The 12194-nt window shown below is 39.1% G+C and overlaps 1 protein-coding gene across 5 annotated transcripts in view; it reads left to right on the top strand.

Annotated features, from left to right (window-relative positions):
• The window catches only part of PTPRZ1 (protein tyrosine phosphatase receptor type Z1), a 134159-nt gene extending 124800 nt beyond the window's left edge, over window positions 1-9359 (top strand). For 3 of the 5 annotated variants that reach the window (XM_048959045.1, XM_048959038.1, XM_048959031.1), the window contains 9 exons: window positions 2330-2465; window positions 3469-3615; window positions 4482-4575; window positions 4902-4975; window positions 5994-6122; window positions 6369-6515; window positions 6791-6933; window positions 7509-7644; window positions 8348-9359. In XM_048959045.1, the coding sequence (XP_048815002.1) occupies window positions 2330-2465; window positions 3469-3615; window positions 4482-4575; window positions 4902-4975; window positions 5994-6122; window positions 6369-6515; window positions 6791-6933; window positions 7509-7644; window positions 8348-8488 (1147 nt within the window). In that variant the 3' untranslated portion in view covers window positions 8489-9359. Of the gene's footprint in view, window positions 1-690; window positions 775-2329; window positions 2466-3468; window positions 3616-4481; window positions 4576-4901; window positions 4976-5993; window positions 6123-6368; window positions 6516-6790; window positions 6934-7508; window positions 7645-8347 lie in introns of all 5 variants that reach the window. The other 2 variants (XM_048959022.1, XM_048959017.1) reach the window with 1 other exon arrangement.
• Window positions 9360-12194: the final 2835 nt, after the last annotated feature.

Raw genomic sequence — 12194 nt, 5'->3', positions numbered from 1 at the left:
GTTCTGCAGACAAAAAAAGAATTTTTCAGTGGTGGGTTAAGCATAATTTCACTCTCACACTTAACAAGTCCTGATGGAAGAAGATTAATTTCTTAGCTGGTACTTCTGTCTTGGTAAGGCCAACTAATCAACTCTCTGTACAATTTCTATACGCCTCCATAATGGCTGTAAACAAGATCACGCTGCTCTGCACTACATTCTCTTTTTTTTTATTTTTTTTGCAAAAATACTTTCCTTTTTTACTTTTTAGCACATTTCTTTACCACTGTTTTGATTGCTATGAGCATATCAGATATGTGTAAAGCAGTAATTGCTTCCTTTCCGCCAATATATATTCTTAGGATGTGTTTGGCTCGTGCATTCTTTGGTGCAGGGATACTCTGTAACCCTAAGAGGAGCTCTGTACACAAAACAAGACTCACACTCTTCCTGGCTGAACTACAACTCTGCTGCTGTTAACACTGCTCTGCTCTCTAGCAGTCATTTGCAATGGAGGAACACTCTGGGGAGTGGTGTGAGGTCTGCATGTGCCGCAGCGTGCAGGCAGGTGTTCTGTCAGCACTCACTGAACTGGGCAGCCCAGGGAACAGTGCTTTAAAAGGGCTTGTAGGGCCTGGAATGACTTCACAATGCCCGTGGAGGACCGGGTTATTGTAAAATATATAAGCAGGTTCTGGTTTTCCACTGTAGTACCTCACCTTTGATGGAACATTTGGAAAGAGAACCTCCTCATGAATTCTGTCCTTCTGGAGCTGACTCTGAGGAAGCCAACAGGTAAAGTCACCTCACAAATGCTGAAAATGAAGATATTTTATTTCTGGGATGATCTAATGTGACTAAAATATCTTTTTAGCTTAGAAAATGAAAATTCTACATTTTGGTTGTTCTGTTGCTGTCTGCATCCTGTCTGTTCTCAAGGAGTTCAAAACAAGGGTTTCCCCAAAATACCAAGGCTGAGATCTGTGCCAGGCTGAGAGATCAGCAGTAAATTATAAATCAATAGCACTGTGTTTTTTAGAAGTGAACAGGGGTCAGTGGTGTGGCTTCATTCAGACATCTCCATTGGGTCCCAGGTATAATTCACCTCTGTCTGTAGGCAATTCTGTACAACTTTGAGTTCACCTGTTACCAGCAACTATGGCATTCCAAAGGAGAATTGTGTTAGAAATTTAACTTCTACTTATTTTACAGGCTGTGTGGAGCACACATGTGAGGAACTACATGAAACCTTACTTAGATATTTTTGTGTTTTGGTACTTTTCATGTTTTCTCTTTCATAACAAATAGCGATGGTGTCTGGTAATCCTTATATTTTTTGGTGTGTCTACCAGTTTGTTGATAACCTGAGCCTTTCAATTTTATACAATGCTTATTTAGGCAGTTTTTTTACAGCAAACAGAGCTCATGCCACCCATGCTTTGTGCTGTTTCTGAGGAATAAATAGGGTGACTGAGTTAGAACATATGGACTGGGCTTTCATCTGCCTGCAAGCTGCCATGCATGCCCAGCACGTGTTGCTGCCGTGTACCAATACATGTAACAGCTCTACATCACTGAGAGGGGAATTGCAATTGCCTAATTCCTATGTGTGACAAGAAAACAAAACAAAAAGAAGACCTTTTGACTTAGTACTCCTGACCCAGAAAAAAAAACAACCCACCACAACAATACAGCCATTGTTATGTTAAATGAGTCAGAGTTCCTAACATTTGATGAACCTTTTCTTCTGCATCTCCCCTCTGTCAGGAGGGACTCAACCGCTGCTTGCCCTGTTGGCCACATCTGAAGAGTACTAACTTTTTTTTCTATGGATGTACCTTCAGTGACTCTACCACTTTCAAGGATTTCCCTCAGATCAGTGTCTTTGAAAGGTCCTCAGGCAGCATCTGTAACAGGTGGCATAATGCAGCTTTCCCTTTAAAGTGGTATACATTTCGACATAGAAGAGCTTGAGCACATTGACTGTGCCCAAATGCTGTCATATGCCATACTTTGTAGGTATAATTGACAAAATATCCTAAGGAGTATCAAAAGGCTGAAAACTGTTGACCTGCAGGAAACCACATTGTTCTTTTTCAATTGATGCTGTAAACGTCATTCAAGAAAATGACCCTTAGATCCATTTCCTCACAAAGAAAAAGATGAGTTGGGAAGATTTTTCTTCATTACTGGCCTTGGTGCTTCAGCAAAGTAATATAATCACGCAATAATAAAATCTGTAGAGCCAAAGCTTCCCTATAGACTGATTTGTTGAAAAAGCTATTTATAAGAAACAATTCTTTCCATGACTGTTGTACTGCAGGCTCAAGAATGTTTTTTTGTTTTATAGCGCTGGTGTTGGAAGGACAGGCACTTACATAGTGTTAGACAGCATGCTGCAGCAAATTCAGCATGAGGGGACAGTCAACATATTTGGATTCTTAAAACACATACGTACCCAAAGGAACTATTTGGTGCAGACTGAGGTAAGACAAATATCTGTTTAATGAGACTTAGCAATTTTCACATTTCTGTGAATACAGTCTTCATTTTGGCACTGCCAGACAGACAGGCAGACAGTCGGCAGACTGGACTGTCCCCTTCACTTCCCTTATTTTTATAGTGCCATACTGTAGGCTCACTTGGTGCAATGCACTTAGAAATGACCTATCTGTAAGGCCTTGCCAGTTTATTAGGGAGGACTCAGAAGCAAGAAGACCTGCATAAATCATGCTTCCCACTGCAGCACTTTCTTGGCAGGGCATGCATTTTTGTTGTGGATTTTTAAAGGAAACACCATTTTCACATGCTCAGATCTTTACTAAATGTGACCAAACAATTGAACAGTAATAAGTTGGAAGAAAGTTGTTTCAACCAAAGATGATCTATGGCTGATTTAAACTGAATATTATATATAGAATAGTGAAAGATGAGAAGAAAACAGTAAGGGCAACAGCAGGGCTTTTCGAAGTCTATTTCAGGTTTCAGGAACAGGTGTTTAGATTCCCCAGTGCCTTTCAATAGCAAAAAAAAAAAAAAGGTAATCAACAGCAGCATGGGCACTTCTTCCAAAGGACGAGAGAGAGAAAATAGAAGATAGCAGTAGGAACTGGGAGTGATTGCTTTATTGTAACAATGAGAGGGAGAGCCACATAACAAGCTGACTTGAAAATTTGACTTCAGGCGATGCTTGCATTTTTTACTTTATTGAGTTAAACACGAACGTATATGTGAATGTAACGTTTCGCAGGTGGTGGGGATTTGGCACTGTACCGTATATACCTTGTGTGTAGTTCAATATCACTTGTAAATGTGTACTGCCCCTGGAGAGGAACAGCTTTCACTGCGAAGGACCCCTTTTGAGCAGACTGCCCTGCAGCAGCAAGCTGTGAAGAAATGCCAACCATGTCAGACACGTCAGCTCAGCAAGAGATGTCCAGGGGAATCTGAGCATAATTGGCACTTATGCGCTTGCTTTCATTTTTGTAGGAGCAATACATCTTCATTCACGATGCACTGGTTGAAGCAATTCTCAGTAAAGAAACAGAAGTCCTTGAGACTCATATTCACGCCTATGTTAATGCACTCTTGATACCTGGACCGACAGGAAAGACCCGGCTGGAGAAGCAATTCAAGGTGAGCTGAGGCAGTCACATAACAAGCTTGGTAATTGTGAGCGTCAGTGACTTCAAAGTAGGTGTATCAGCACAATATTCATTAGCTTGTCATATCTATAATTAACTGTAAAGCCTAAATTTGGAGCATGTTGGCAAATTCACGTAGCCAGTTAGAACATAAAAGTTATTTGCATGCACTTCAGATTTTTTTTCTAAAAATTAGAGTATGAGGAGCAGGCCAGTAAGGAGATTTTGGAAAATCTAACCACATCTTTGCATGAAGATCCCTATTCTGGTAAAAATGGTGTGGTCTATATGGGTCAGGCAACATATTCCCCTCAATGTAAAGCTATGGCTTGAAAATGGGAGTACTTCAGCAGGCAGTAAATGAATATTTTGGTGTTTTGTCTGTTTGAATGCTATTAGTTGAAACAAGCAAGACAATGAGACTTCCGTATCAGTCCTATATGCTTCACAGGTTTCAAGACAAAACTAGGAAGCTCATCACCAGTGTGCCTCAGGCTGCCTCACATCAGGGCCAGCACTGGCTGTGTAACAGTGCCCACTTTTTTGTGTGGTCGTTTACTGTTTGCCAGAATTATTTAATGTTATATGCAGGCAAAACAGAAATGACAATGGAGTGGCAACAAGAAGTAGGGGGTCTGGATGTGGGAGCAATTTGAAGAGGCATTTCTGTAAGCATGTTGGCACCTTTAATCCAGTGGGGAAAAAAGAAAAGTGAAGAGAAAAGATTCTGGTAATTTGCTAAGTAGTTTAGCCAGATAACTAGATTCTGAAGTTAATATGTGCATCCCTCTATTTAATGCAGCTGATGGAATAATGGCTTTTGCACAGTGACCTGATTTTTTAACTTCATTGTTTCAGTTACTGAGCCAGTCTAACACACAGCAGTGTGATTATTCAACTGCACTCAAACAGTGTAACAGGGAAAAGAATCGAACTTCATCCATCATTCCTGGTAAGCTTGTTCAAATTGGTTTCTCTAGGTGGAAAAATGTTTATGAACAGTGTGTGCCAAACCTTTAACATTTCATTAGTGAGATCTGAAGATGCCTGCATTGGTATGGAACAATGTTTTGTAAAGTACTTTTAATGAAGAAATGGTTTGTCCAAATACAACACATGCAACAATTGAATAGATGTCTGAATAACACTTCATCCTGATAGATGGAGTCTAGTTTTGTTATCATTCTGTGAGACATTTGGAATAATTACTGTAATACAAAAATACATGCAATACAGGCAATACAACATGCATGCTAATTCATAACTTTTTTTTTACAGTGGAAAGATCTAGAGTGGGTATCTCATCACTGTCTGGTGAAGGTACAGACTACATCAATGCTTCCTATATTATGGTAAGTCAGTTAACTGTGCTGCTGAAAATAGCATCCCATTCTATAGGTATTTCCAAAGTTGCCAAGTACCCACGTTGTAGAGACACAGTACTGAGTTGGAAAGCTCCTTTCTTCCATTATTCACTCTTTCCTAGAAAGAGTTACTTCCCCAGGAGTGTATTATTATTATTGCTATTCAACTAAGTTCAACTAAGTGCATTGCGTTCTGACTACCAGTGGAATGAGAAATCCCATCATAATTTTAAGAATTAGTAAATCTGAATATAGAAGAATATTTTGAGATTAACTAGAAGCATTAACAAACAAGTTAGCTTTTATTGGCTATACTGTGGTTTACCTTCCTGCCTGCTCATCTTGCCAGAGGCTTTACGCCAGCTGTTGCAGTTGGCACAGTCCAAGGCAGCATAACTCAACAGCTTTTCATTATCTCTTGGTTCTCTGGGTTTCCTTCAACTCTTTTCCCCTTCAGTAACTGAGAGGGAGGAGTAAATGCTCCCTGGATATTCAGGAAGGAGATAGGAAATGTCTCTCTGCAGAGAGTGCAAAGCAGTTAGCTTTTGTGGTAACCAGTTGGTCTAACATCCATACAGATTAAGGCACTGCTTGGGATTTTTGTGAATGTTCCAAATATTTTTTTTATTTGTTTCATGTTGCCAGCAACATTAGAAGCCTGACTAATGTAGAACAATTAGCGTGTGCAACTGAGCTGATGCATTTTCATTCTGAGTTGGCTTTTCCAGTATCTACTGATTTCTTTTCTATTTTCTTATTTAAATTACTCAGTTTTATAAATCATTTCATTGTAATTGATTTTAAATCATTTCAGTGTAATTGATTTTAATCTTTTCACATGGAAAATACTGTGATGAACGTTTTTTTCTTCTGATATTTGTAGGAAGCCAAAGGAAGCACATCTCTAGAATTTATTTTCTAGACTTCTATTTCTATCCAGAAAAAACCTTCCTTTAAGTGTGAAGAGTTGAGTGTCAATTCTGACTCCTATGGTTTTGTATTTCAGGGTTACTATCAAAGCAATGAATTCATTATTACCCAGCATCCCTTGCTACACACTATCAAGGATTTCTGGAGAATGATATGGGACCATAATGCCCAGCTAATAGTCATGCTCCCTGATAGCCAGAATATGGTAAGATTGATGGCCGATGGCTGTGGTTTTACATATGAATTTTAGTAATTTTAACATTTTTAAATATGCAGGTTATGAGACAATATCTTGGATTTTGTAAAATCCAATTTTAAAAGTAGTAATATCGTACTGAGCGCAAAATCCAAGTCTGGAGATCCTTATCTCAGCAAATCATAGTTGAGAGGAGGAAGTCATCATTTCAAGAATCATTTAATCATTTCCTTTCTTTTCATTCTTTTCCTTGAGGCTGAAGATGAATTTGTGTACTGGCCAAACAAAGACGAGCCTATAAACTGTGAGACTTTCAAAGTTACTATGATTGCTGAAGAACACAAGTGTCTGTCTAATGAGGAAAAGCTCATAATCCAAGACTTTATTTTAGAAGCTACACAGGTAACACTGCTATAAAATTGTAACTCGGGATTTGGTTTGATAAAAGGTAATACCTATATTTTGTGACATTTCCTTTTGGTAAATGAGTGCTAAAATTCCATGGCTTTGAAAAATCCATGGAGTGAGCAAACTCTGCAGGTAATTTGGTGACATTGAATAGGGCACGACCATAGTGGTGGGATTCTGTATGTGGAGTCATGAACGAGACTGGAATAGAGGCAAGAATAAGAAAACTATCTTTCACCAACTGATTTATGCTTTTTTCACTCTTGTAGGATGACTATGTACTCGAAGTGAGGCATTTTCAGTGTCCAAAATGGCCAAATCCTGATAGTCCTATTAGCAAAACCTTTGAACTGATCAGCATCATCAAAGAGGAGACGTCCAACCGTGATGGACCCATGATTGTACATGATGAGTAAGCACTGCAGCTTTCAGTTTGTCTTGTTTTTGTATAAAGCCATTCTTTCTTCTCATTTAGAGTGAAGCCACTGAAATAAGGCACAAAGCCTACCCCTACCAGTAGTGCTGTTTTTCTGTGTCAGCTGCACCCACAAGAGAAAAACTTTGCTTTTGTCACACTCTGAATGATCTCATTTCAGTTCTATCATGATACTGCAGATAATTGCTGAGTGAGTTGGGCACCTGTGGAGAAAATCAGTCAGGGTTTCATTCTGTGTTATTGAGAGAAGTAAGAGTATTGAGACGAGGCACCTTATTCCCCTCCAGATGCTGAATGTTGGCTGTAAATACTGAAATGTTGTAACCAGGCCCAGAGGCCTTCAGTATTTGCTTAGAAGAGGTAAATACAGTGGGAAAATACAGCTGAATCTGTCTCCTGAAGACTTTCCAGCAGTCATAGCCCAAAGCTATGAAGTTGTGCGCCGTCCCAGTTCAGAAAACTGTCAGCATCGCAAAAATTCATCACCTAACTGTGGTATTTCCTTTAGCTATGGAAACCTGATTTTGTGTTTTGTTTGTTACTTTGCAAAGGCACGGAGGGGTGACAGCAGGCACTTTCTGTGCTTTGACAACACTCATGCATCAACTGGAAAATGAGAACTCAGTGGATGTTTACCACGTAGCAAAGATGATAAATTTGATGAGGCCTGGAGTCTTTACAGACATTGTAAGTAATAACCAAAATACGTGCGAAGTTCTTGTAGGGTGTGTGGTACTGTTAGTGTGCTTAGGTCCTAGGGCAACATTATTGCACCATTGGTGTGTTTGTTTCTGCATAGGTTAATCAAAAATGTCTTCCAGAGGTGCATAGTGGACCTGATGCTTATTCTGAAACAGGGTATTTCCTGTTAAATATTATGTGGTTATCAAGTGGACTTATTCAAAATATAAACCACCATCATATTTAAATCTGCACTGTATCATGTAAATAATGGGTTCACTCCAACAAGGAATACGTTCCTACTCCAGGCAGACCCTGAGGTAGTTAACCTGGTTTCACAATCAAGGATTAAAAGAAAGCCAACGGCTCAGTAGTAGCCATAACCCTGCCTCCATTCAATCTGGGGGAACTTTGCAACAGACTTTACAAGGATCATATTTAGCACAGCATGTTACCTTAAAAATGCATTGTTGTTGTTTTTTTTCCCCCACCTGTACTGCTTTCCTTAATGTCGTGGTCCACACGGTGTGCAGGAGGAGCCACTAGTTTGAAAATGAATAAAGCAGCAAAGCAGTACATCAAAAGGTGGAGGACACTACGCTAACAGGCTGACACATCCGCTGTTAATTACTGTCAAATAATAGCATTACAAGTATTATAGTCTATTATTTACAAAAACACACTGAATGTACCCTCTTTTCTTCCCCAGGAACAGTACCAGTTTCTGTACAAAGCGATTCTCAGCCTTGTCAGCACAAGGCAAGAGGAAAACCCTTCAGCATCTATGGACAGTAATGGCTCAGCTTTGCCAGATGGAAATGCAGCTGAAAGTTTAGAATCTTTAGTTTAAGTCACAGAGCAAATTGAACACACAAACACTTGCACCACATCAGTCACATCTGGAGTTTACCATTATTCTTTTCAGTTTTATACTCAGTGGGGGGAAATCTGTCCAGTTCCTCTCTACATAATCAGTCCCCAACTCTTGTTCCACCAAAGTCATTTCTGTGACATATGACTTTACCGAGGAACTTTTATCATTAACAATGTGTGCCTTTTCTTGAACGATTTCTTGTAATACATTGTTCTGTCTGGACTAACTTGATTGACTTTTACAGTGTTTCTAAGAATTGAATTGTGGTACGTTTTTTCAGTATTAGTTTTTGATTTATCTGGCTTTACTTTTAACTTAAAATTATCATATTTATAGGTATTAGGGGTTTCTCAATTACAAACAAATGTCATGGTTTTAGTATTTGATTTATTTGCTGTATTTATAACAATCTACATTTGCTAGAAATATAACTTTTAATATAGTAGAATGTAAATAAAATACTGTTCTCCATAACATGCCCCATTTTAAGACTTCAATTAGACATTTAGCATAGTAATCTGATACTTACTGTAAATACTGCTACTTCTATAGTGATTCCATGGACCAAATTTATATTTATAATTGTAGATTTTTATATTTTACTACAGTCAGTTTTCTAGTTCTGTGTAATTGCCTTGTTAAAATGATGTAGTCCAGTATGTTTTTATTTTAACAAAGTCTTCTGATATATAATTGTGCACATTAAGCAATTAACCTTCATATAGCTGCATGTGATTTTAACCTTTTGTGAGGAATAGAAATCATTTGTTTTGAAATGAGAAGTTTTTATGAGAATAACACCAGTACTTGGCATTGTTAAATTGTTTTTACCTATGGCATTGCAAAAATAAATATAAATATTCCAACCTGTGCCTCACAGTCTACCACACACACTAAACAGTCTGCACTACGGCACGGGAGAGTTGTGCCTTACAACGTATCCCTTAACCAGGTTAAACCCCCTTGAGAAATAGGATTTATTGTTTTTTCCCTCTTTTTTGGCATTACGTTTGTTTTATTTTGCAGGTTGTAAGAGCTACAAAGCTACAGCACCCCCCCACTGTCCTAAAAAACACACATTGCTCGAGCACTGCGGGATCCCACGTACGCTTCCCCTCACAGCATTCAGGCAGGAAGTTGATAGCAGAGAGGTGCATCACACTGCACCTTGAGTGAAGCAATATGTTCACTTCCCAGGTGGCCGGAGGGCTGCTTGCTACTTCCTTTGAAGTACTCGCGTTGTGTGGAACCCTGAATTTTCGCATCTAGGTTAAGGAGGACAGCTGTGCTATAAAATTCCCCTCTTTCATCCCAAAAACAGAGCATGCACTCAGACACTCCTTTCTTAACCTCCTGGGGTGCATGTAGGAAAGAGGTTAATTGTGATCTTATGGTCATTTCCAAATCATATTCCATAATCTTCTTACCTTCTACTTCTGCTCTTCACCATATTAGCACACAGCATAAGAAACTGCAGTCTGCATCTGCTAGATCTCCGGCCTCCTGTAAGAAAACCAGCCTGGAGCCTCACATAACTTTGTGCTTTTTCTTTTGGTATCCTCTATTCATGTATTTACAATTGCCTATAGTTGCACATACAAGGGAGTTTTTTGGCCACTAAATTGTATTACAGTTTTCAAGCCTATAAGGACCAAGAGCCATAAAAGGAATCCTCCTTCCTCAAATCCCATCTTGATATAACTGTTCCTTTCAACCTAAACTGTTTTGCAGACATTTTAAAATGATAATCCAAGGAATCAGCTGTTGTTCAAGGTTTCTTCCAGGGATGTTTGTAATCGCACTCATCATCTTAGCGTGCTGACAAGTTATTTAAAACATAAGTGCTTAGGATAATCTCTTTACTCACACGTATTGGTTCTAGAAAAAAAAAAAAAGAATCATAAAAAAATCTTCTGTAATCTTCAATGTGATGGATTACAGATTTTAATAAAAGCGTGTCAGTTCTCATCTCAGACAAAGGCCATATTCTAATTAATTTTTTTCTTGTAATCCAAGATACAGACTCCAAAGACATACAGCCTGCCTTTACAAACTGGGTCAAGTGTGGAAAAGATGTTATGAATCTCATGCAAGAAGTAGGATATTAATAAACAATGTCCTTTCAAGAATTTTTTAACAAAGTAAGTTACAACAGCCATGCATGACAAGGGAAACCTGATTAGAACATCCTCCTAAGAAACTGCAGATAAGTAGGAGATAAAAAGAAAGAAAACTGATGTATTATTATCAACAACTTTTTCTGACTGTGGTGTTGTGATTGAATATGGAAAAGCTTTATGAAAGTCAACAGCAAATAATGAGTGCAAGTCGTATGAACTGTGGTTATCAGAGCAGCAGCGCATTGGTTAAAAACATAAGTAAGGACTTTGAAAATCAGTCCACTAAACCAGATCTTGGTGCTTTACAACAGTGTTTTGTCTTGTCATTGTGACTTTTCAATAATGTAATGTTTCAGATGGCTTGAAATTTTCTGTGGTAAACACATTACCCTTGCTAAACTCTTTTCCCAATCCTTCTGAAGCATTAGCAAAGCATGGGATGGGGAGAAGTTGTGCTGCTGTGTTGGGATTAAACAGAAACGGAGACCCAAAAGCTACAGAAAGTTTGGGAAGTCCTAGTGCCCTGGTAGACAGGCCAACACCACAGGACTGCTGGGTCACCTCCCAAACTCAGTAGCCCATCCTGCCTGAAATCCATCAAGGCAAAAGCCAGCAAGTTGCAGAGGCCAGCACCAGTGGCTATGATCTGTGCAGAACCCTCAGGCTGCAGTGGGACTTCCCTGGAGGCGTTCTTCCAGATATTTTCTAGCAGCGCTGCTCCAAATGTGATTGCAACCCAGCCCAGCACATCTCCCTCCTGCTTGCCTTGGCCTGAGCACCTCTATTTCCATTTCTACTTGGCTGCTATCACCCAAACACTCAGCCCACCGGAGACTGGAGAAGAAAACCCCCCACTGTCTTGTGTAGCAGAAGTATCTGCCACCCTTGGGCTTCTCAAGGAAATGGAGGAACAGGAAGGCCAACTGATGTGCAGGTTAGAAAATTATAGTCAGCACTGAAGAACGATATATGGGAAAACAAATGGAAAAATGGAGTGGACAGCACAATGAAAACGTTAAAGGCTTAGTTTTATCACTTCCACAGAGCGAGACTAATGTGTGATCGTATAATTCTGTTTCAGAGGTTTATGCTTTCATGGATTATGTACTTTCAAATGGACAAGAGAGAAGAGAATGTACTGTTCCAGAACATTTGGCCACATCTCCTCTGTTTCCTGTTCTCAATTTTTTTTTATCTCAAGAGATTTTTAAAAAATAAGAAAAAAGAAACAACAAAAAAAAAAGCCCTTCTGATGTACTCAATTCATTCCCTTTGTTTCAGGAAAGCCAGATCCTGTGACCCTGGAACTAATCACAGAATACCTGAGGTCCTTCCTTTTGCTTTCATAAATTCTGCTCAACAGGCAAAGCTAAATCTGTTTTCCCATTTTTCTCTCCCTCTCCTCATTAGCTTTTCAGTCCCTTTGCAACCACATAAATTGATTTTTTTTTTTCTACTCTTAAACAGCTATTGCTGTTTTTTGATTGCATGCCATTTGCCTGGTAGATGTATGCTTGTGTTCCAGTAGTTTCTGTCTATAGGAACATCTGGGGCAGGGAGTC

Source organism: Lagopus muta, chromosome 1 (assembly GCF_023343835.1).
Source record: "Lagopus muta isolate bLagMut1 chromosome 1, bLagMut1 primary, whole genome shotgun sequence".
NCBI classification, from domain to species: Eukaryota; Metazoa; Chordata; class Aves; order Galliformes; family Phasianidae; genus Lagopus; species Lagopus muta.
The sequence above is the reverse complement of the archived record's forward strand: the minus strand, read 5'-3'. Positions and strand labels throughout refer to the sequence as shown.